The 26,279-nt window shown below is 36.7% G+C and overlaps 2 protein-coding genes across 3 annotated transcripts in view; both read right to left on the bottom strand.

Annotated features, from left to right (window-relative positions):
- Positions 1-26,279, bottom strand: part of LOC138708064 (tRNA (cytidine(32)/guanosine(34)-2'-O)-methyltransferase-like) — a 49,800-nt gene that overhangs the window by 6,338 nt on the left and 17,183 nt on the right. For both annotated transcript variants that reach the window (XM_069838197.1, XM_069838196.1), the window contains exons 3-6: positions 25,364-25,542; positions 18,427-18,636; positions 17,148-17,269; positions 11,008-11,149 (exon numbers count right to left, since the gene is read on the bottom strand). In XM_069838197.1, the coding sequence (XP_069694298.1) occupies positions 11,030-11,149; positions 17,148-17,269; positions 18,427-18,636; positions 25,364-25,542 (631 nt within the window). In that variant the 3' untranslated portion in view covers positions 11,008-11,029. The remainder of the gene's footprint in view (positions 1-11,007; positions 11,150-17,147; positions 17,270-18,426; positions 18,637-25,363; positions 25,543-26,279) is intronic.
- LOC138708063 (transcription factor TFIIIB component B'' homolog) lies at positions 717-4,564 on the bottom strand. Its single transcript, XM_069838194.1, has 2 exons — positions 4,408-4,564; positions 717-3,460 (listed from the first exon to the last, which is right to left on the bottom strand). Exons 1-2 carry the CDS (start codon positions 4,422-4,424, stop codon positions 1,933-1,935), a joined length of 1,545 nt encoding a protein of 514 aa, XP_069694295.1. The 5' UTR covers positions 4,425-4,564; the 3' UTR covers positions 717-1,932.

Here is a 26,279-nt window from a genome sequence, read left to right as displayed (position 1 = left end):
TAGGCAGATATATGAGCAACTTTTTTTTAGTTTCATAATAATCAATTCTTTTAATAGCACATTATGCAACGAGCCTATAATGGTAGTAATTAAGAAGCAAGTATGTTTGTTTATGAAACGAGCGCAAGCGAGTTTCATAATTTTCATACGAGCATCTTAATTACCATTATAGGCAAGTTTCATACGACTTTTTATGCTCGACCATATTTATAACTTGAAATTATTCAAAATTAGGTCTTGTTATGGTTATGTGCGAACTGACCTGAATTGTGAGATGTGCACAGACGCGAAAGTATTGATTTTTTCCGAGGCCGAATGTCATTGACCTTGATAGAGAATAAGATGAACATTACTCTGATATAACCTGGAAATTGATTTAGAATTGAAAAACGAGATGACAATTTGAATTTATTTGAATATTATTTACAATTAACGCTAATTATTATAGTAACAGAACATAACCTTCTGCGACAGTATTGGATTTCCAGCATCCGTGACTTTTCGCTAATTGTCTTTAGATTGCATATCCGAGAATAATCGATACTTGCGGTTTTATAACGGTACAAAGGTGACTTGTCATTGGCTGAACACCTGAACTTTAATGAATAGGTGTACTTTAATGAGGTGCATTAAAGGGCTACTACCAGGTGTATAATTACTACATTTCAGCATGGTCGAGCATAAAATAAAATGCACTCTCGTGACCTTTAAACACCTTAATGACTTCGAACTAGTATATTTATAGATGTATGTAAGCATGCTTCATACAATAAAACAATATAGAAAATAACACAGATAAATGAACGAATAAAATACAACATATTTTACATTTATACAATATTATCAGGAACACAGGACTGTTCATTTTGTGTGGTAAATCTGAAAACAAGATATGCAAAGTCCAACATTGCATTTACCACACTGTGTTCTTGTTCTTGAGACACATCTCTCATATGCACAACGACGACGGTTGCATACTTGTGGCCAATGTCCTGATCCATCGTAACGTTGCACATCACATATGCTCAATGATGCAGGCCTTCCTGCTCCCTGTGATGGAGATCCAAATTTCGACAAATAGCTAAACACCACTTGCCTTATAAATTCCAGATGATGGAATTTGTCGCCATGGCAATTCCTATGAATGATTCATGCATTGTGAATTGCAGTGTCCAGAAGCCACGAGAACACACACCACCACCATTTTTTCCCTCTGATGGAAATGTGGTACTTATTTATGTTTTTGTCAACTCTGTCGACACCACCCATGAATCGGTTATATTCACCAATCATCTTAGGACATGGAACTGATATCTTCCTCTGTTCAGATTGACTCCATCGTAAAACATTGCTGGTGGGTTGCGCACTATGGGCTGAGGAAGCTATTGTCACAACTGCGTTATCCTTCCATCTGCTTATTACGACTTGCTTTTTGGTATGGCTAGCTACTTCAAAATAACCACGTTTCTTGGCTTTCATTTGCTTAACTGGTGTTAGAGGAATATCTTTAGGAACACGATTTTCCCTTATCGTACCAGTTCCTCGATAGCCCATCTCATTCAATTTTTCAAGGAGCTGAATAGAAGTGAAGAGGTTATCAAAATAGATGGAATATGGCAAAGACTTCTTTTCTTCTGGCAATTCCCTCAGGAATTGAAGTAATGATGCAGCAGCTTTCCCATACTTTTTTTCATCTTCCACATCACTGAATGGCATTTTCCCTTGATAGATATCAAAGTTTATAGTGTACCCTTGAATAGTATTGAAAACCCACACTTTATACCCGAAGCAAATCGGTTTGCCACAGATAAACTGTTTGCAGCCATGTTTTCCATAATACGCAATCATAGCTTCATCAAAGCTTACGGGCTGCTCGGGAATAAAATGCAGTTGAAATTTTCTTTGCAAAAGTTGAATCACAGGTCTCAGTTTTCACATTTTATCTTCTGTGCTCGGAAAATTATTGTCTGTGAAGTGTAACATAGACATTATTTTCTCAAACCGATCTCTTCGCATTGACTGAACAATTGCGTCATTTCTCATATCACAGCTTTGATCCCAGTAATATCTTCGTCCTGGCAAGTTGTTATATCCTGTCAAAAATAAAATAGCAAAAAATGTTTTCAGTTCTGCAGCACTTACATCTGGATCGGGTCGGTTTCTGAATATAGAATATTTCCTAATTTCAGCCAGAATTAGTTCTATGACTTCTGCACCTATAAATAGTTCAGAAAGTTCTCTAGGAGAAAAGTCTCTGTACGCAGAATAATTACACTCTGGAAAAAAAGGCAAACTTAATTTTATGTCTGAAGATTTCCACTCGGAGTGTGGTGGTAAAGGCACTTCATGAGCATTACGTTCTTTCACTAAACGTTTACGTTTTCTACCATCTTGTTCAGATATCTGTTTATTGTCCACATGCTTAGTTTGATCACAAGAACTGTCAATTTCATCAACACATACACGTTTTTTAGATGGTCCTGGTTCTTGAGGGAAAACGTCACGTTTTTCAGATGGTCCTGGTTCTTGAGGGAAAACGTCACGTTTTTCAGATGGTCCTGGTTCTTGAGGGAAAACATCACGCTTTTCAGATGGTCCTGGTTCTTGAGGGAAAATGTCACGTTTTTCAGATGGTCCTGGTTCTTGAGGGAAAACGTCACGTTTTTCAGATGGTCCTGGTTCTTGAGGGAAAACGTCACGTTTTTCAGGTGGTCCTGGTTCTTGAGGGAAAACGTCACGTTTTTTAGATGGTCCTGATTCTTGAGGGAAAACGTCATGCTTTTCAGATGGTCCTGGTTCTTGAGGGAAAACGTCATGTTTTTCTGATGGTCCTGGTTCTTGACGGAAAACATCACGCTTTTCAGATGGTCCTGGTTCTTGAGGGAAAATGTCATGTTTTTCAGATGGTCCTGGTTCTTGAGGGAAAACGTCACGTTTTTCAGATGGTCCTGGTTCTTGAGGGAAAACGTCATGTTTTTCAAATGGTCCTGGTTCTTGAGGGAAAACATCACGTTTTTCAGATGGTCCTGGTTCTTGAGAGGAAACGTCACGTTTTTCAGATGGTCCTGGTTCTTGAGGGAAAACGTCACGTGTTTCAGATGGTCCTGGTTCTTGAGGGAAAACGTCACGTGTTTCAGATGGTCCTGGTTCTTGAGGGAAAACGTCACGTTTTTCAGATGATCCTGGTTCTTGGATAGAAACATCACAACAATTGGAAGGAGTCTCTACATCATGAATGAGATCAGCTGGACATGTAATACGCCTATTTGAAACAGTCACTAACTCAGCAGGGGCCTTAAGTTGCTTTCCACACAAGTCTTCAATATTTCCTCCTTCATCTTCTTTCGCATTGTCTTCATCTGATACAACACCACAATCTGGAGGTTCAATGTAAATATCAAAAACTCCAGACACATCATCGTTCTCGATAATATCCAGTATCTCATTTAGAGAAAGTGGCCTGAAATATAGAAACAAAATTTAACATCAAAAACTTTTTGCTATCGTAACTGCCTAGAGTGCATGTATGGGTACACAAAATACAATATGCAAAAAAAGCGAAACTTATGTATGTATAAAAACAAAATTTAGACATAACAGTGAAACCTCTCATTTACGGGCATCGAAGGGATGTAACAATCTGTCTGCAACTAGGAGGTGTCCTTTATTGGGAGGGAGGCTCCCCAATCTAACAGTAAATTTATAATATGCATTATGTATCCCTTCACACTTTAAATGAAATGTATTACTGTAGTTTAATTCTAAATACAGTACTGTACCATGCAATTTTATTCTATGTCTACAGTTATGCAATACTGTAATTTACAATTTTCAACTTAACCTTTACGTTCAGGTGCCATGTCTCTCGAAACAGAACAACTGATTGAAGTGAAGAGAATAATCCTACTAACCCTATCATGTGTCGAATACAATTTCACGATCGCAGAAACCTTGGCCCCATCAGACAGGTTAAATTTTATGATTTTGTTTATCCACCCGCTTCTAGCTAACAAGCGGTAGACAGCTGGGCTTGTGCTGCCTACGAGACCCTTATTGTCTTCTTTCATTTTAAGGAATTTCTGTACAGTTCTCAAAACTAAATTTTCCATTTTTGTAACACATTAGGTCTTGAAATCCAAGTTCTGTCCGCAGTCAGAAGGTAAAGCAAGCTTTAAGACTGCGAAACAGCTGTCCGTGTCCGTGTCTGAGAGTGTCCGTAAACGAGAGTCAAATTTATCATTATTTCTATATTATTTCAGTTGGGACATAAAAATCTGTCCATATATGGGGAGTGTCTGTATCTTGGAGGTGTCCGTAAGGAGAGGTTTCACTGTATTTAAGTACCATTTTGTTTGAAAACTCGATAGATTACTTTCAACAGTGCTTCACTATAAATAAAATTCTTACCTGGTGTCAGAGCACATTGTTGTTCACTTCTTGACTACCTCCCCTGTAACTGTTAAAATGCCTTGGTATCTGCGTTTGATTCAAGATAATACCAGCAAGACATCTGTTGGAATGTAAGGTAACTAACTACATAGAATTAACCATCACTGTGTGCCACCTGTAGGAGAAAATACTAATTTCTTTGACATGCTTTACTCGAGCCCATATGGGCATGCTAGGCAGATATGGGTTAATTTGCAAGAAAGGTGTCCATTTTATTGAAAAACTGCAAACAAATAAATTATTCCTTACCAGTTTTTCTAATAGTTAGCGTAAATATCAGAATCATATGGATAGTACTTAATGAATAAAACAGTGTTAACATTTACAGTCTAAAAAACTAGAAAGGTATTGACAGTTCTTTCTCGCACACACGGAAAGGAAGTGACGTTGTGAAGTTGTGCAGTAGTGCAGTGCGGCTCTTTGCATCGCCTGTCTGCCGTGTCAGAACTAAGCAGCTGACACGAAATTGTAAACTCATAAATTTGTATCATACGGAAATCTTTGACCAGACTAAAATAATAATAATAATAATAATAATAATAATAATAATAATAATAATAATAATAATAATAATAATAACAACCGTATGAATGAATGATGAATGCGAATATGGTACATAGGCTAGTGAGTAAGCGATAATTTTTCTCTATTAGTACCTTATGACCATTTATTTTTTATACTTGAAACCTAAATTCTTTAAGACAGTGTGCAAGGAAGAAACTTCTTCTTCTTCTTCTTCTTTCTTGGCGCTACAGTTCATTGGCCTCTTCCACGATTTTCCGCCAGTTGTCTCGATCATGCGAAATTGCTTTCCAATTCCTGTATCCCATCTTACATATGTCTTCCTCAACTCCATCCAGCCATCTTATTCTTGGTCGTCCATGGCTTCTTTGGCCTCCAGGATTTCCATTTAATATCCTTTTAGGAATTTCTATGTCATTCATCCGTGCCACATGCCCAGCCCACCTTAATCTTGCTGCTTTTACTATTCTTCTAATAGGCGGATCTTTATAGATGGAATACAACTCATTATTATATCACCTCCTCCATCTTCCTCTCTCGAATACTGGGCGAATTATTTTACGGAGTATCTTCCTCTCAAAGGCATCCAAATTTCCAGCGTCGTTTTTTGTTAGGGACCACATCTCAGCAGCATATGCTAGTACAGGTCTTATAAGTGTTTTATAGATAGTTATCCTTGTGGTACGAGATAAAATTCTTAAACAAAGTAATTTTCTTAAGGCGAAGTAAGCTCTATTGGCAGCCATTAACTTCTGCTTTATTTCATATGAAATATCATTAGAATGAGTAATTGTTGATTCCAGGTATTTAAATTCATCCTCTCTCTCGAAGTCTATCTGCCTATTGTTATTGAGGATGGCATATTCTTGAGGTTTGCCTTTCCACAAGCCATGTATTTAGTTTTTGACTGATTAATGGTCAATCCCATATTCCTTCCTGCCTTTTCTATATTCAAGAATGCATCTTCCATTGCCCTTCTAGATCTTGCCACTATATCTATATCATCGGCGTATGCGAGTATCTGCACTGATTTATAAAATATGGTCCCTCTGCTAAGTAGATTTGCATCTCTTACTACCTTTTCCAATGCAACATTAAAAAGGAGACACGTCAGCGTATCTCCTTGTCGCACACCATTCTTAATATCTAATGGATCTGATAACATTCCTCTGACCCTTACACTGCTTCGGACATGTAAAGAAGAAACACTGCCATGGGAAAGATCCGCATCTTGAAGCGAAGTTTGCAGCTTGTTTAAAGTGGGATGCTCCTCCTGTCAGTAATATAAATATACATGCCGCCGGATTGCATCCTCCTGAAAGGCATCTAAATTTGTCACCAGCTTTTCCACTTTCCTTTTCTTTCCCGGGGTTTCAAGTCAGGAAGGTCATCCTCTTGCTCATTGAATTTAAATTTCTCCTTTCCTATTTTAACGATGGTGTTCTTTCTTATTTTGAGAGCCTCTGCAGTACTATTTACCACCTGTTGTACAGGAATAAGAGGCCCGCCTTTGTCTCTTCTTTCTGGAAATATTTCTGAACATTGCAAACCATTTCCCTTGCCTGACTTGTAAGAGGAATACCTTTTCCGTTATTTATAGACCTCTTGCTGTCCCTTGTAGCACTCCTTTCTCCCTTTGAGCCCGTGGTTCGTTTTGTGCCGCTAACTGCAGAAGTGATGCCTTGTGACATTGTATAAGTGAAACAGACAGACACTATAAATTGTGTTACAAATACGCTCACAACTAAATTAAATTTAAAACTAAACTCAAACTAATTCTATCTTCATCGACAACAAAATATCTACAAAAACAATAGCCACGACACAACACCAATACACAGTAACGAAGATTCAACATTTCCGAACAAAGCACATGCTCTCTGCAAAGCAGTTGGCAACGTCATGGTCTCTGATTGGCTAGTTTGAGCGGTTGCCATGGTGACGCTTAGAAGCCGCTGAACTGTCAATACCTTTCTAGTTTTGTATAGAATGTAGGGGGCAATTATTTTTTTTTTCTGAGAAAATTATTCATTTGAGAATAATATGGTTTTAGAATTTTTTTTATGTACTTTATCCAAGGAATAAGGAGTTAAATTCTGCAGCTATACTAATTTTCAAGTTTCTCAATGTTTAATGGTTACATATATCACAGAATAAATATTTAAATTATCTCATCATTATTATTATTATTATTATTATTATTATTATTATTATTAATATCATCATCATCATCATCATCATCATCATCATCATCATCATCATCATCATCACTATTTCTTACCAATGTTTATTATTGTCACACTAACATTACTTATCCAATTTTCATTATTTACTTTCATGTTGTTTTATGGTCCAGATATTAATGTAATAATTATGTAACCAATTGTATTCAATTAGAATTAGAGTCTGGCTGGGCGGAAGAGAAGGTCTACTGGCCTTAGCTCTGCCAGATTAAATAAATAAATTATTATTATTATTATTATTATTATTATTATTGTTATTATTATTATTATTATTATTATTATTACTTTCACCCTGTGTAGTAATATTAAATTAAAAAAAAAAAAAACATTAACTTAATAGGAGAGAGAGACTCGAAAGTTTTCGACCTCCCAAAATAAATTACGTTATCCTGCATACAATTATTAGCTTCTCAAATATGGAAATGACATTTCTACAGTATTTCACTCATTTCAAGGTCTTCATCTCAACAAGGTATATTTCTAATATGCTATTGCAGTGCTTATTTGTTTAACATAAATGGGTTATCAGTTATTACAAGTGTTTTACACTCCATTATTAATCATTGAACATTTAGTGCAACAGATTAACTAGAGTAAACTGCTCTTCTTTTCATTCAAATAGAGCACACTAATAAATTAATTTCACATGATAGTCACAACATGATGAAGCTGTGAGGGGTTGTGATATACAATTTTAATCTGGATTGTTTTATCGCCATTGTTTTTATTAAGGGGACACTACACTGAAATTTCCAGGTTCCATATTTTTAAGGGTTCACAATAGAGAATTCAATAACTAACATTCTTATGAAGCTAGACTCACCAAATTTTGGTCACTGGTATATCTGATTAATAGAGAGCGGAATTTAGGCAAAAACCTATTTTTTTCCTTGATACATACAGGCTTGAGATTTAATATTTATATTTTTCATGGATATACAGTTATAAATAAAGGAGTTTTATGGTGCTTAAAATGCCTATTTCGATGTTAGTGCCTATTTCTAAGTTTTTTTTTTTTTTTTTAATTTTTGCATGTTTTTCGTAACTGTTTACTGTTTTTCTTAACATCCTGTATTGTTTACATTCCAAGACGGATAACAACTCCTTTCTAACAGTGAACAACACAATAGAGAAGTACCTCTGAGTCACCCCTTCTCATTCTTACAATCTTTCAATCCTAAAATTCCAACTTTCAGTCGGCCTGGATAGCTTAGTCAGTATAACGCTGGTCTTCTGTGCTCGAGGTTGCGGGTTCGATCCTGCCCAGGTCAATGGCATTTAAGTGTACTTAAATGCGACAGGATCATGTCAGTAGACTTACTGCATGTAAAAGAACTCATGTGGGACAAATTATTATTATTATTATTATTATTATTATTATAATAGATATTGTTATTATTATTATTATTATTATTATTATTATTATTATTATTATTATTATTATATCTTCCTCTGTCAGCAATTTAACACAAACTCGCTGGTTGTACCCGAATAAGCATTCTCTTACATTCCAAGACAGATAACCCCTTCCTTTTTTCTCATAATTTATAAGTACAGCAGTGAGCGACACAATAGCCACAATAGATGCTGATAATCTACTGTGAAGTGAACTATGAAAATGTGATTGGTGAATGAAAAACACTAACTTAAAGAAAGAATGTCTTCATTTTGTGTATGCATGTGTACCCTTGCAAAATGAGAAATGTGTGGAAGTTTGTTTAATCCTAGAATTTTGCATTAAATAAATGTTGAATCTCATATTTGCGACATTCTTAAAAAAAACCGATTTTTTATTTTATAGAGCCTAAATAAAGGAGTTTAAGAGCCTATTTTAGGCGCCTAAAATGCCACTTTTTAGGACCTAAAATTCTGCTCTCTACTGATTAATAATGACAAATGTACAAAATTTCATCTGCCTGTGATAGATGGTTTGCATTTTATAATATTTTATTAAAATATTCAATCACTTTATATAAAATGTCCCTTGTGTTGCAATTTACATTACACTTAACAATATTCATTCAGTTATATGGATCCTTACATACATGGGATCAAAACTTATTATTGGGTTTTGCTGTAAATTTAATAGTAAATTATTAGAATTTTTTATTATAAAAGACTAAAAAGTAAAAATATTAATAGTTATAAAAAATACCCCAATAATTTACAGATTAACTGCACAGAAAAAACCAATAGTAATGATTGTTCCAATGCATATCTTCTTTTTCTTAAGGCACTACAACTTCATTGAAGTTTTGGCCTTCTCAACGATCTCTTTCCATTTCTCTCTATCTTGGATAATTTGGGCCAATTCTGAATCCTTAATAATTTTGTATCTTCCAGTACATCATCCCTCCACCTATTTTTTTGGTCTGCCTGTTGCTCTTGTCATTAGAGGCTGCCACTGGTAGATCTTATTCACCAGTCTATCATTTTGCATTCGGTTTACATGTCCAAACCATCCTAGTCTTTGAGCTTTAATAACATTTATTATATTTTTATTTTTAATTGTCTTATTTAATTCCATATTGGTTTGGATCCTCCATGTACCATCTTTTTCTTTGATTGGTCCCATTATCCTACGCAAAATTTTCCTTTCAAAAAACAAAAGGTTTTTTTTTTTCCAATGCGTATAAAGAATCATGTAAGTGATATCAGTTAAAAATAATGTAAATTGTGGTGTAAAGGACGTCTTATATAAAGCGATACAATATGTCATTAAGATATTAATACATAGGTTGGATAAAAAGTAATGGCAACACTGCTGTCAGTGACGATGGTGCGTTCGAGAGCTGCCAGCTGTGTGGACATGAACAAGGACTGTTACATGAGTTAGTGCAGCCAGTGGCAACAGTACTCTGTCAATCTACTGCAGTGTGTAGAACGTTGACTTTCACAGGGATAGTGCGAGCACCCTAAGACCACGTTTACAAAACTAGACAACGTTCCTGGATCAAAATTGAAGTGACATGAGGTCGTAGTGCACAAGAATGTTTTCAGGGACTGCGTGAAGCATGTGCCAATGCAGCGTTACCATATCGCACAGTGGCACGATGGGTTAAAATGTTCCGGGAAGGCAGGGACCCGGTACAATACCAGAGATGAACTTATCCGTGTTATAGGGCAGTCAATATGGAACATCAACAAAGATGGACACGGTGATGGTGTACGACGCCTTTCAAACATTTGGCAAAAGGTAATAAATAAGGGGGGCGACTGTATAGAAGGTATGTAAATGTTGTACCCCTGTGAATAAAGCCATGTCAGAAATATCGAACTGTTGCCATTACTTTTTATCCAGTCCTAGTAAAATGCAAACCACTAATCATAGAGGGATGAAATTTTGTACATGTGTTATTAACCAGATACACCAATGATAAAAGTTTTGTGAATTTAGCTTTAAAAACATGGAAGTTAGTAATTTCAGTATAGTGTCCCCTTAACCCTTTGCAGCACAACTTAACGTTTTATGTTTTTCATATCATGGATCATAACAAAGCTTCGATCAATTTTTTTCAACATTTTAACTCTGCACACAATTTCAAAACAATTTCAAAACACGGATGGCACCTCTATGTATACTCAAGAGGTGGTTCCTTGGTGGAATATCTGTGCCATAAAATTTAGAAAAAAAGAAAACTGTGGTTCTTCTGAACAACCACTATGCTGCAAAGGGTTAAAGAAATCAGATAGCTGGACAGATCATGTGCACATCACATATTCAATACAGTAACTGCCAGCTGTTAAGGGAGTTTTGATTTCTAATATTTACTATGGCACACTAATACACTACCTTACTCCCTGCAGTCTTCAACTCACTCATCTAGTCGAATGTTACGAATTTTTCCATCTTGCTGTAGAGACAAAAAGTGAGCATATGGGGGCTCTATAGGTACCTGTTCTGGTTCTGTGTATGTGTATTCCCTGTCTTCAAGCTGAAAATAATGAGAAAAGGTATAGGTTTTAATTTCTATCGAAAGTGAATTCTTTTAGTGTGAAATGCGATGTGATTTCATGATACATGTTGGAAACATTGAGAAACTTTTACCCTTTCTGATTAGAATGCAAATAAAATTCGGAAGAAAAAAATGTATAGGGAACCTTGATTCAAGTATTAAAATTGAATAAGTTAAATATTAGGTTTTGTACAAGAACAACTTCACTCTGGTATTAAAATTAAACATCTATTGAAGCATTGCTCCTTTCCTATGAAGTCTCATACTATGCAACTGCTTTCTTTAGAGATGTTTAACTGTGCGTGACATCTATACTAGTTTCCATCTTATGAGGTATGGGATTGGAATGGAATGAAATTTACGGAAGGGGGCACTATAGCTCAGCACTGCGACCTGTTACGATCTATTGCAGTAACCCTCAAGCTAGGCACATTCTCAAACCTGCACCGGCTGACTACACTAACAAGGGAACCTTCTATCATGGTGAATTGAAAAGGCGGTAATGCCATATATTTTTGGAAAGAGGAGGCAAAAGTAAGTCAGCAGGTGAAATTTTTCTGCCTGAGCTCCATAGGGATAAAAGTTATGGGACTTTAAATTAAACATGACAGTGGGAAGTGACTCAATGTGCATACTTAAAGGTCAAAATGAAGTTCTTTTTGAAGTCACTGCATTGCAAACGAGATATTCAGCTGTTGTGCATCTGAATTGCAAACATTATGGAATCGATCTTCATGCAATGAAGAAATTCTGGGTGAAAATGCTTGCGAAAGCATATCCTTCATATCTGCCTTCCGCATATTCGCTGAACCAGAAGCATATGATTTGATGTTATATGAGTTAGCAGGTTTATTTTTAGGGAACATTTTCTGTAAATCGGCTGACAGAAAATACATTGGGGAGGAGATTTGTCCGTCCATGGAAATGGCTGGCATAATCATGTAGGAGTACGTCGTCGCAGCCTATGATACTACTGTGGGATAAAATTTCTGTGAGAAACGCAGGGTTCATCCGGAGTGAGTCTCTTTTTTCAAATCGACTTTGATCAGTGTTGAGGATCTAGCGAAGAGTGAAGCCAAGATTGATGAACAACTGCTTCATCTTCGACACGAAGCTGTCTGATTTCTGCTTCACTTCTGTCTCTTTGCTGCGACGTTTCTACTCACTTTATGCGCCACAGAACGAGAAATGGTACAATTCCGCTGCTTGAATCTCCATACCCACAAGTCAGAAGCTCTGAAGTTAAGACGGTCGTCAGGATTAATTTGAGCCTTCACGTGTATGCCCCAAAGACTGATAGTTCTGTCATGTATGACAAGCGTTCGTACTTGACATTTCTTTGAAATGTTGCAGAACCATGGCATTAATATCTGCCATTCCAGGTTTCTTCTTCTTCTTCTTCTTCTTCTTCTTCTTCTTCACTTTTGCATCGTAATCGTAAGGCATCTTCCGTGTTATGAGAAGGAATCGATTTTTTTCTTACAGAGGTGAAGGATCATCTCTTTCCGCTGACTGTATCATTCGTATAGTCGAGCAATTTCTGCTTGTAATCGTCGTCAACTACGTTTAAATTCTTTTAGGAGAGGGACGTAAGAGGACGTGCTGATCTGCGATGACGCGATGTCTCTGTCTCTTCTGCGTCCTCTGCTTTCTGGCCGTCTTTTTGGCGTCTCGTCATTAGTTCCTCTTCCATGTCACCATAATCTTGCTGCCCATCTTCCACATCCAAATCTGGTGTTTCATCAATTAGAGCGACGTGTACGTTTCCACGGCTTCCTGTTCGTCCTTTAAATCATTCTTCAACTGATGAAACATCTGGATGAATATGACTGACGGTTTAGCGTCACTGGTGCCAAACTCGCGCACCAGCATCTGAACCACAACTTTCTGATCCATCCTGTATATGGCACAAATGAAACGTAAGAGTAGCTGTAACACCAGAATTAGCTCGAGAAAGACATACCTTCCCATAATAAAAGTAGGTGATTGCATCCTAGCGATAATACGCAGCAGTGGCGGCTCGTGGGTATTGAATTCAGGGGGGCTGCATACAAAAATAAACCATGCAACTTACCTTATTTAAAGATTAGTTCCATGCGCCTTGCCTTGTAGGTTGCAAACTTTTGAATCATCTTATTAAAATCCGATATGTCGTTTAACATAGTCTTTACAATGGAAAACATAGCTAAAGCGGTCAGTCTCTCTTCTCTCATCGTATTTCTGAGATAGGATTTTACTCTCTTCAAACACGAAAAGCAACGTTCTGGTTCGGAAGTTGTCATTGATATGGTAATAGCTATGCGTAGTAGTTTCACAACTTCTGAAAATGAGGCCTGCAAGTTCTCAGATAGAAGAAACTGCAAGAGCTTTACTGCGTCACTGATATTTCTGAATTTTTGTCTCTGATACAACACAGTGAGTTCCGTTTTTAGTTTGTCTTTATCGAAATTGGAAAAAGTTTCACACATACATTTAGGTCATTTTCAGGAAATGAGCTTTTGTAGCATTCAAATTTTTCTTGACACAGAAGAGAAGATAATATCAAATTATCTATGAACTGGAATCGGGTGTTAGCTTGTGTGAAAATGAGGTCACACACTTCCTTGGCTGCCGCAACCCTTGTCTGAATCCCTTCGACCTTACGACGCTTTTTAGGGATTTAATTTTCACAGATCTCGCTGCTCAACTGTGCACTGTTCCGTATTGTCTGTATGGCATTAACAAAGCTTGATATACAGAGTCAGCCTCGGCAGCATAGTCGGTTGCGGGTTCGATCCCGACCCAGGTCGATGGCATTTAAATGTGTTTAAATGAGACAGGCTCATTTCAGTAGATTTACTGTCATTTAAAAGAATCCTGCAGGACAAAATTCCGGCACACCAGCGACGCTGATATTACCCCTGCAGTTGCGAGTGTCGTGAAATAAACCATAATTTAATTTTTTATATGCAGATTTGAACCTTAGAAATATCTAACTGGCGATGTTGTAGTTGGTTGTATAATATATCTACATGATACATCAATAAATGAAAAAAACTGAGCCAAGAAATTGAATTCAGGATCTTCAAGAGTACGCACCAGGGCGCTTGCCTCATTTATTGTGATATTGTTACACGTTTCAGATTCCATTATATTTCGAAAACATTCTAGCATTGGCTCCTTCTTCTAATGAACAACATTTACTGTTCTTATTTTAAAACTCCATCTTGTTGCCCTAGCTGATGGAATTGTCTTTGAAAGACATTAATCTAATACTGGCTGTGTGGAGATTGAGAGAAGAAAGCAGGGATACTGGATAAATTAGCAAAAAAATATTCGAGCTTTGTAGGCTATTTTGTTTAGCGGCTCTTTCCGTTATGAGATTCAACTGATGGGCACTTAATTTAACATTTCTCCTGAATTGTTAAGATACTGAACTGAATAGACTGTAAATATTGTACAGAATTAAACATTGTTGCACTTGTTATACTTAACTTATATTAAAAAAAAATGTATTTAAAACTGCGCGCTACTGACAAACCGCTGCAAATTTTGCAGCACCTGGAAACTCTGGATTCACCGCGAGGGGCAGCAGGGGGATGGGTAAAACTAACGCGCAAAGCATCCGAGACGAGACTGGGCAGCTCCAGGGGAGGAAGTGGCTTCACCAATCCGTCCTTGTCTCTCGGTTCGCTCTGGCAGCACCAGGGGAGGAAGTGATTGCGTGCATGTCAATGAGAACGACATTTTTTTTTTAAATTCGAGCTGCTAAATATAGACTGTATAATAAATGTATTTCACAACATAAAACGAGACAAGAGCCACAAATGTCTGGGGGTGCTGCAGCTCCGCAGCCCCCCTTCGAAAGCCGCCCCTGATACGCAGTATTATTTAAAACACACAACAGCTGCAATATCTCGTTTGCAATGCAGTGACTTAAAACCCTTAAGAGCGCACATTGAGTCACTTCCCACAGACTGTCATGTTAAATTTACAGTCCCATAACTTTTGTTCCTATGGAGCCCAGGCGGAAAAAATTCACCTGCTGACTTACTTTTGCCTCCTCTTTCCAAAAATATACGGCATTACCGCCTTTTCAATTCACCATGATAGAAGGTTCCCTAGTAAGGTTCGCTGCATACCCAGGTTTCGGCAGGCAACCCCCCTTGTCCCTAGGCCAGCCCCCTCTGTGTGTCACCAGCCAGCAATAAGGGAATACTATGGAATGATGACAATCTGATGTAGATGCCTAATATGGGGAAAAATGGGAGAACCCCGAGAAAAACCCCAACTGCGTCTTTTCCGCTGCAAGTGTCACTACGGATTTTTTCAATGAAAAATCCCAGACTTGACCAGGACTCGAACTCAGGCTGCCCGCGTGACAGGCTGGAGGTCTGACCACTCAGCCCATGCAGGGACCTTATGAGGTAACTAAACAGGAAGTGACATCATGTTGCTGTCAGTATAGGCTCGGTTGCCACATTGTCGTGGCATGAGTTCAAATTGAGTTAGGCACTTTGCAATTTTCACCAAATATTTAAGTATGCATATGATGGAGTATTTGAAATGCTTGCGATTTATACTTTACACTCGTAATAACAGTAGCAATGATAGAACACACAAATGCAACTACATATAACACATGTGACTTGGCGCCGTAATTTTGGCAACATTGTCCCATCAAACAAGAAAACATCGCACCACACTTGATTGGCATTGTATTGTCAGTTTGTCGCTAGCAGACGAATTTTTGCATTATAAACTCCAGTGAAAAGTTATGTACTCAAAATATTTTATTTGGTTACTTAACGACGCTGTATCAACTACGAGGTTATTTAGCATCGATGGGATTGGTGATAGCGAGATGAGGCCGAGGATTCACCATAGATTACCTGACATTTGCCTTATGGTTGGGGAAAACCTCGGAAAAAACCCAACCAAGTAATCAGCCCAAGTGGGAATCGAATCAGCGCCTGAACGCAACTCCGAATCAGCAGACAAGCACCTTAGCCACCTGAGCTACGCTGGTGGCTTTCTCATTCTATGTGACAAAAGTGTACAAGCTACCCTTCTAGCCTGCACTCATCCCTCGCCTATGGAACTACTTCCTGTTTTGTTGCTTTAAAACATGGAAACTAGTATAGGGTTGCGAGAACTGTTTTAGGAAAAAAGAAACACTTTCACAAAAAAAAAATAGGAAGATGTATGCGAAATTCCCAGAGATTTACTCACTCACTCACTGGTATATGGTTACAGGACAGAAAATGAATCAAGAGAAAGGCTTAAAAATCATTCCCGAAAAGCGTATTCACAATTCTTCTGTTACAACATTGGACACATTTAATCAGAAAACTTTAAGACAGACAGTACTTGCTTTATAAAAAGGATTTTCACTCAGTTTGGATGATATTTTGGCTGAAGCTCACAAAATACAGAACACTACAAATTAAAATTTCACGTTCCTCACTGCGAAGAATACTAAAATCTATTGATTTCTGGTACTGGAGAAATGAGGAGAATAAGAAGTATTTAATGGAATGTGACGACATTCTTGCCTATCAGAAAAAAGTTTAAGAAACGTAAGGGAGTTAGAAAGACCTACGAGTTATATTTTTAGATAAAATTAGTTTTAGTGTAGTTCTGCATTTTGCGTTCATATATTCCTTTAGTTGAATTTGTTTTTGTCAACTTGGTTCCGAAATATCCTATATAGTACTCCCATCTCAAAGTGGATATAGTCAGATTATTTTAAATTTCAGCAGGAAACATCCTTGTTTGAAGAACGGAGTATAATAAAAAAAAATCTTTTACAGTGAATTTTACTGTAACAGATTCACGAGATTGGCTAACTGCAATAAGAATAATGCACAACATAGTTGAACTTGCAATCATAGGAAAGAATCAAATGAATTATATTACAAATTTTTAGAGCTCTTCATATTTCCAAGTAGAATTTCTGTTCAACCCATCAATATGGTAAATGAAGATATATAAATACCTCCAAGGAATAAGTAGTGTCGGAGTCATAGCCTTCCTCACTGCCACAGGCCTTGAATGTAATTGGTCTGTCTGGATTTTCTATCCGAGAACGTGTAAATTCCTTGCACAGCACAAATGATTCTGAAAGAAAAGTGTAAAGCTACTTACGCACAGTGATTTATTCAGAATATGTATGAAAGTTTTACTGTATGACAAAATTCGTTGATGGCTATGTTCTGACCAGAAAAGTTTCATTCCTCAGAACGAATCATAAACAAATGGAAAAAATTGTAGAAGATGAGTTGCAATTGAGGGAAAAGGTCACAGAAACAAAGGTACTTTACCAGACTACACAGGAAAGGACAATAAATAATGATAGAAACCAAGACCAAGAAACCATTTGTAAACAACATTATGAGAGGAGGCAAGTTGAGCTCCTTTTTTCGGAAAGTATTGGCATATATGTTTGTGTGTAAGGGGAGGTAAGAAATACGTGACCATTATCTAAATATGTTTTTTCAGGTTTATTATTTGCGATTTTATAGTAATAGATGTATTTGAAACAACCTGCTATTTCAAATTTTATAGGAAAAAGCTCTGATAGCCATCAGATGAATCTGCATGTAGAAAGTAAACTGGTTAGATAGAGCTAATTAGGTTTTTCATAACCATCATCTTGTAATTTTATGCATGTACTTATTTCACAAATGAGAAAGGCGTTTATTATGTTTTTTATATCTGTTTTATTCCCACTTTTCTGCAACAGAGAGAGTTATCACTAGTGATGAGAATTATATGCACTAAAATAGCTAAAAATTTGCATGCAAATATGCACTAAAAATGCTGAAATATACATTTATGTATGCACTGAAAGCTGAAGATCAGGTAAATTTACTACTGTATATTATAGGTTTTGTTGTTATTAATTAGGAAGGTGACATTGTGATACATTTCTGAACTCGTCTTAATGTGTGTAATCAATGTAACATGATTAAAGTATGTAGTGCTATTTGAAAAATTGATGACGTCACGTGTATCTTGTACCATAATGTAGTTAAATGCATCAAATATCCACACTCATGTTAGCCCCTTGTTCTAACATAACACTCAAAAACAAAAATTCCAATACCTATCCAAACAAAAAAGTTATAATAGGTGTACAAGATAAATGGAACACCCCGTGTATGTATGTATGTATGTATGTATGTATGTATGTATGTATGTATGTATGTATGTATGTATGTATGTATGTGTATACCTAAAAAATAAATCCCAAACTTTCTTGTAATAATACATACCTATACTTGAGTTGCGTGAAGTTCTTGGTTTAGTGATGATGACGTCTACGAAGAACATTTGAAAGTGGGAAAGAATACTTCCGATGTTTTTTCCACGAAATGCTTTTGTGAGAAATGTACCTCCTGGTGCTAACACATGGATGGCTATGTCCAATGCAGCCAGCATTAACTGTCCCTGAGTGTACTCATCAAAGTCAGGCATCCCTATTACTGCAACATAAACATGTTACACATGAAAACATGGAAAAAGTCTGCATATGTTCTCTCTCCTGAATAAGCTATGACATAAATAAATAACCACAAAAAGTTAAAGAAATTAATTTAATTATGAACACTGAATTGGAGAAATGCCAGAGAACAAAATCACCATATGATTACAGGGCTAATGTGACTGCAATTATGGTTAAATAGTGGTCATCTGTACCAACATGAGTAATCTCGCGAATTGAATAACACCCAGCCCTGAAACAATTTTTCTCTTGAAATTATTCAAGTCTGCTTCACAGGGAGCTATACCTGAAAGCCACATTTGCATAATATAAGTCACTGTAGGTGTGTTAACAGAAAACCACAATTCAAGTCACACAGAGTTTGTGTGCACTCAAAGTTGGGTTTCTGGAGCCTTCTCAGCCCACTTGAGGTGTGTGGATATAAAGGAAAAAATTGAGATGGTGTCGGGTGTAGTTCCTGGGTAGCTCGGTCGGTAGAGCATTCACATGCTAAACGAATGGTCCCAGGATCAATACCCGGCCCCAGAACAATTTTTCCCTTGAAATTATTCAAGTCTGCTTCACAGGGAGCTATACCTGAAAACCAGATTTGCATAATCTCGCGAACTGATCTTCATTATAAAATATAGAAGGAAATGTACTAAGTGATCCAGTTTGCACTTGACCACCACTCAGCAAATAAATTTCGGGAAATGGAAATCTTAAAGATAAAAAGAACCTGAACAAGAAGAAAGAATACTAACCCAAAAAACTTTGGATGACACTGGCTTTCAATTGGAAATTTTTTCTACCAAATCCCTTTGGTACATCTCATAACAAATGGGTGTTTACTGTGGTTCCACGTAAGGGGCTACAAAGTTATTACTATTGAAGCCATATAAAATTACAATGATGCAGAAAGTATTACCTGATTATCCTGAAGAAAGACGTTAGAACATACATCTTAAAATATCTACAGGATGAATCTAAATTCAATTTACAAAATGTGTTGACTAATAAGAGACACCATTTGAAGTATTTTGAGACAGTAAACCCTTGTTTCTTATCAACAGGGTGCATAAGTGTCCAAGGAAGAATCTGATAATAAAATTACTGCCTGTTGGATGAATGCGCTCACACACTACCCCAAACTCAGTCCACAACATAAGACAGTCTCATTACAAATTGCCAAACAGTGCAATGGCTTGGAATACCTTGACAGTGCTTTTCATGATAGATGGATTGAGCATGGTGGTTCAGTATCCTGGTCTGCTAGGTCACCTGATCTAAACCAGGCTTTTATATTGTATTGTATTTATTTACATTCCATAATATTCATACATCACTTCACAGCTAGAATATGGAACATGTCAAAAATTCTTAAGAGTACTACAAAGCCTTAAATATAGTCACAGTATACTTGAAATATATACAGAAGAGTTTTACAATATACTAGTTCAACACAAGGGGATAGTATCGATACTTAATACAAGACAAATATTCATGCAGTGTTGTTGAATCTCATAAATTCACCTACAGAATAGAAGACGTGAGAAATTACATATTTCTTTAATTTAGCCCTAAATAATCTTATGTTTTGAGTTTGATTTTTTATATCCATTGGAAGGCTATTAACTGCAAAAGACTGGGAACCAATTTTCTAGGGGAAATGTCTAAGCAGTAAGCATTGTTATTTTTTGTTGTAATATGTTAGTATTCTGTTCTTTAACGTTTTGTTAAATTTTAACTGCTTGTATACTTTGTGACCTGGTAGAGTGTAAGAGAAGGCCCTATGGCCTTAACTCTCCCAGTATAAATAATAATAATAATAATTATTATTATTATTATTATTATTATTATTATTATTATTATTATTATTTTCCACTCAGTGTCTCATGAAATTTATTCATCAGTTTATGAATAGCTACGGTACATATGTGACTTGGAATGTTGTCACCGCGAAATATTTCTTGAAATTGTCCTTGAACTTCACGAGCTGGTTATGTTATCACATAGGGTCCATTGTGGAATGGCAGAGTGGAAATCACTTAACTTTTCACACTGTAAATACAGTGTACATGGAACAAACAGACTATCATCATACATTCATCATTGATGCTCAATATAACATTACATTGCTTTGGTAACGCTATTGTGAAGATTTACTTCGCATTAGAATATGCAGATAAAGCGATTTTATATTCAAAGTATTTGTTGCTGCAAATAAATGGTTCACTAGTAATGGACTTAAACTAAATACGGATAAAACCACTACAGTTAAAGCCTAATACCGATACATCCTTATACACACACAATTAGAGGAGATTTTTTTATTGCATGATGATGGTGTAGATGATCCTGAAATAATAATCATGTTTGGCACAAACAGAAATATTGAATTCCTTTGTGCATCTGACTATTTGTTTACTGATGTCACATTCAAGACAGTGCCACATCAATTCATGCAACTGTTTTCAGTACCTACATGGCATGATTCATGAACGGGTATTTCCTTTAATATTTTGCCTAATGATAAGGAAAACAGAAAATTCTTAGTACCAAACTTACAACATCTTAAAAATGTAGGCACAGACTCAAGGACGAGAACTGTCACCAACGTCCATAATGATGGACTTTGAACTTAGTAATATGAATGCAGCACAGAGAACATTTTCAAATACAGATATTAAAACTTGTTTATTCCACTTCACACAATCACTATACCGAAAAATTCTTAGTCTGGGGCTAAAGGAAATGTACGTGAATGTTAATGAACCAGAAATGAGACACCAAATGCAAGAACTCATGGCATTACCGTTCATACCATTGGAGGATATTGAAATTACCTATGACGAATTATACAACAATCTCCATAATGACCTTCTGGAATTGGCTGAATATACTGAGATAGTGTACATAAGAGGATGAAAGCAAGAGGTAGGCGTAGAGCTGTTCCACCTCGGTTCCCTCCAGGTCAGTGGAATATGTATCAACAAATCTTGCATGGGTTACACAGAACTAAGAATGCTATGGAAGGATTTCACTCGAAATTCCAGAGAATGGTTTCTGCACACCAAGTAGGGATATGTCGATTTCTAGAAAATTTTCAAAGAGAACAGCATGATACTGAGAAAGTGATTACCCAGCTTTAAACGGGACATCAAATGGTTTGGCAACCAGTCAGCAGGAGATATATAACAAACCAAAGAAGAGTAGAAAATATTGTGCGAAGATACCAAGAATATAAGGACAACAATAATATTAAGATGTACTTATGTTCCATATCAAATCAATGTGCAACCTCAGCCTCAAATCCAATATGATTAGCACACTCTTCCAATTGTATATTGCTTAATTTTATTCACATAAATGAAACACATTGTATTCAGTTCTTGAAAATGTTGGAAAAAAAAAATTCCTTGTTTATAGTATTGGTGGACATTTTATTTCATTGGACATTTGTGAATTATGGACATTCAACCAGAGGACATCAAACTCTGGACATTTTATAACAGTGGACTATAATTCATACTGGACAACAAGGAAAGTGGACATTTTTGCATCTGATATTTTAAATTGGACATTTTATCTCTGGATCAATAGAAGGCGTCAGAAATTAGATATTCTTTAATTTCACCCTAAATAATCTTATGTTTTGAGTTTCAAGGGTATTAAAATTTTTTACTACCATATAACGCACTCCTTTTTGATAGCATGATAGACTACCCGATGGAGTATGAAAGTAATTTTTTTGACGCGTATTTATGCTATAAACTGTTGACTTAGTTACAAAGTTTTCACGATTACATACGAGGAAGATTATTAATGAAAAAATATACTGACAAGCCATGCGCATTATTTGTAGTTTTTTGAAATGGTTCTACACGATTCCCTAGATGTGGCACCCACTATTATTCTAATTACTTTCTTTTTTTTTTTTTTGTAGTAGGAATATACTGTTACTATCTGTGGAATTTCCCCAGAATATTATGATACGTACATACTATACTTAACTCTATCACTTTTTAAAACTTGAAAGCTTTACATCATCACTTCTGAATAGATCCACCCAGATGTTTTAATTTAAGAATTTTCTTCATTTTACTACCAGCATCTTCTTCGAGTTTTCGAACATTTTTCACAATCATGATTTCATTAAGCAAGTGAGATTCAACGATGTGTGGTCTGGTAGCATTTTGATTCATAGTATAAACTACCAGTATTTTAAGAACATTACATACTGTGACAGCTGCACCGGGGTTCGAACGCGTGTCCGACAGGGCGCTCGGCAGACGAAATGCTGGTACGGGGAGCATCTGCATGCTGAGAGGGCAGAGGGGGGTGTATTACGGCGACGCGGCGAGGGGAGGTTGCGCGCGCATCTGCTACTTGCAGAGTGGGGAGGAAGCAAACTGCTACGTGCGGAGTGAAGGGGGGGACGGACCCTCCCAAATCGTCCAGAAGTCTGTCAAAGTGGAAATATCCAGATTATTCATTCTGACCGCGAACTTTCTCGTAACTATGGTTTGGTTATATAAAAGAGAAGACGCAAGTGAAAGTCAGCCAGCCCGTCAGTAAGTCAGTGTTGTTACAGGCAGATTTGGACAGTAAGCGAGTTAGTTTTGTGTTACAGTAAGCCAGCTTCGAGACCAGAGAGCGACTTGAGTTGTGTCCGTAATTGTGGAGCCTGAAGCCCGGAGTTCGAGTGCAGTGGAACGCAGTTGGGGGACCTGAGTTCGAAGTTCAGCAGATCGTCTCTGAAGGTCTGGGGTTCGAGATTCTGTGAACGCGAGTGACTGAGCTAGAAGAACTAGCCAAGACAATCGAGCTGTGAACTGAGAACTGACAGTTCTGTGTTGTAAATAGTGCTTTGTGAATATTAGTTAAGATTAACAGTTCATTGTTGTTCGTAATAGTCCAAGTAAATTGTCATTGTCGTCTGTGAAGTGCACTAACGAATACTGTGTTACTGTGTGGAGAGCAAATCCTATTGTTGAGATAATAAAATTACATTGTTGTTCAGTATAAAAAGTTACAATACATTCGATTTCACCACAAATGTTGCCAATGTATCCAATTCAAATGTCATTAACAGTGATGGAGAATTATATTTATAATAAAATAGCAGTTGATATTCCTAGTTTTGTTTTTTCAGTCACTAATTTTTAAATATGAGGCAAAAACATGTGCCAAAACCTGTTTTGGGACAACAGGACATATTAGCTAAGAAATGGATGTTCTCATACTTTACAGGACATATGGGAATCCTATTTATGTACATCAAAGTCTTCTACAATAAAAACCAAACACAGAAACCGAATAATTGATAATCACTTGATTGCCTGCCTAAGAATAGGAGCAACATTATATGACTTGCACTATGAGAAAATAATTGATGGAATGCAATGTCAAGTGTGTGACAATAAGTGCCTATTTTGTGGTATTGGTCATTATTATTTTTCATATTTGTCTATCAACCACCAGTATGTATTTTCTTAAATGGAAAATGGCTCTCGAAAGCTTGCCATTCCTGTGTGTCTGGTCTGTCATTTAGATTCAAAGAACATAGCAGCACTGAAAAAGCTGCCTGCAATGTAAGAATTAGCGTCCAGACTCCATGACAGAGAATGTAAACAAAATTAATTATTCGGCAACAATACACAATCAACATCACTCCACAACCAGTTGCATCAAATGATAATACCAATCGAAATTCAAGAGAATTAGTTATTCCTTACATACACGCTTCTCATTTTGAATGATCAAATTTACTTATGGTCCTGCACAGTGGTGTCGTGGTCTAAGGCATCCTGCCTAGGACTCGCGTTACGGAATGCGCACTGGTTCAGGTCCTCATGGGGAAAGAAATTTTGTCATGAAATTTCGGCCAGTGTATGGGACTGGTGACCACCCAGCATCGTGATGCACTTGGGGAGCTAAGATACCGGATTTTGCTACAAATCCTGTTGTGAATACCAGCTATAATGGCTGGGGGATCATCGTGCTAACCACACGATACCTCCATTCTGGTTGGATGATCGTCCACCTCTGCTTCGGCATGTGGGCGTGAGACCAGCAGCCGGATAGTTGGTTTAGGTCCTTCACAGGCTGTAGCGCCACAGATTATTATTATTATTATTATTATTATTATTATTATTATTATTATTATAAATTTACTTATGTTTCAGAGTATTATGTTTACTTTTAAGTCTGCATTGCGCATGTGGCATTACAGTTACATAATTTGAATTTCATTGAAGGATCAACTAAATGTAAGCCTACCATGAGTTCATTCAATTTTCTGCACAGCAGATGCATGCAATTTTATAAAGAAAGGACCTATTTGTAACAGCTGTAAATCATTTCCGACATAAACAAATGAGAAATTAAAATGAAACCATTATGAAGCCAGCCAAATAAATATTGGAGAACAGGAAATGGATTACCGTCAAATGGGCAAACTTGGAACAGTGTTTTAACTTGGAACATTATCATACGGTATTTTCGTTTTGTCACACCAACACCAAACTGTAATAGAACCAATGTGCTGCACAACAAAGTAACAAGTGAAGATTATGTTGCCACTGTGACAAAACGAAAATACCCTATGATAATGTTCCAAGTTAAAACACTATTCCAAGTTTATCCATTTGACAATATGAAACACAACTTGCCACGCTTCTGAAATGACAGATCCATTAAACATAATGTACTTATTGCTTACCCACCATCAGGTGCACCATCACACAACACAAGTTGTGCAGGTTTGCCTTTAAATTGCTCAATGATCTCAGCAGCAGTTTCCTTCTTGGTGATATCACCCTTGATCTCAACAACTCCCTGCAGAGGAGCCATTGGTTGTACGTCAACAGCAACTATATGTGCACTCTGATCATCCACCTTCGAACTGAAGGAAAGATCATATTATTACTTTACATAGAATAAAACATCTCAGATCATTGGCAGGTTATAGTTCACTCCACCATAAAAGAAACAGAAATCCACGAATAAATTAATGTAACATGTATAACAAAACTAATATATGAATATATATAAGGGAAAAATTGTGTCAGTTACAGTTCCTGGGTAGTTTAGTTGGTAGAGCATTGGTGCGTTCAGCCAAAGGTCCCAGGTTCGATACCCTACCCGGAACAATTTTTCCCTTGAAATTATATGAATATATAAATAGATGATATAATCAATTCGAACTTTCAGGGGTGCAGACTGTAATTCTGACCGTTATTTGGTGATTAGAGAATTAAGAGAAAGATTATCAGTAGCCAAGCGAGTAGAGCAACAAGTTAATATTACTAAATTCAATATTTTGAAATTAAAGGACGAGGAAGCTAAGCAAAATTATCAGGTCGAAATTTCGAATAGGTTTGCCACTTTAGAAAGTTCCGACGAAGTTGAGAAAGAATTAGATGTTAATAGCGTGTGGGAAAATATCAGAGATAGTATCAAAATTGCAGCTGAGCAGAGCATAGGTTATTATGAAACTAAGAAAAAGAAACCGTGGTTTGATGAAGATTGTTGCATGGTAGTAGAAAGAAGGAAACAGGCAAAATTGAAATTCTTACAGGATCCAGTTGAGGAGAAGAGAGATAATTATTTCAATGAAAGACGGGAAGCAAGTCGTACACT

Source organism: Periplaneta americana, chromosome 10 (genome assembly GCF_040183065.1).
Source record: "Periplaneta americana isolate PAMFEO1 chromosome 10, P.americana_PAMFEO1_priV1, whole genome shotgun sequence".
NCBI classification, from domain to species: Eukaryota; Metazoa; Arthropoda; class Insecta; order Blattodea; family Blattidae; genus Periplaneta; species Periplaneta americana.
Note: the sequence above shows the minus strand (reverse complement) of the source record. Positions and strands in the feature narration are given on the sequence as shown.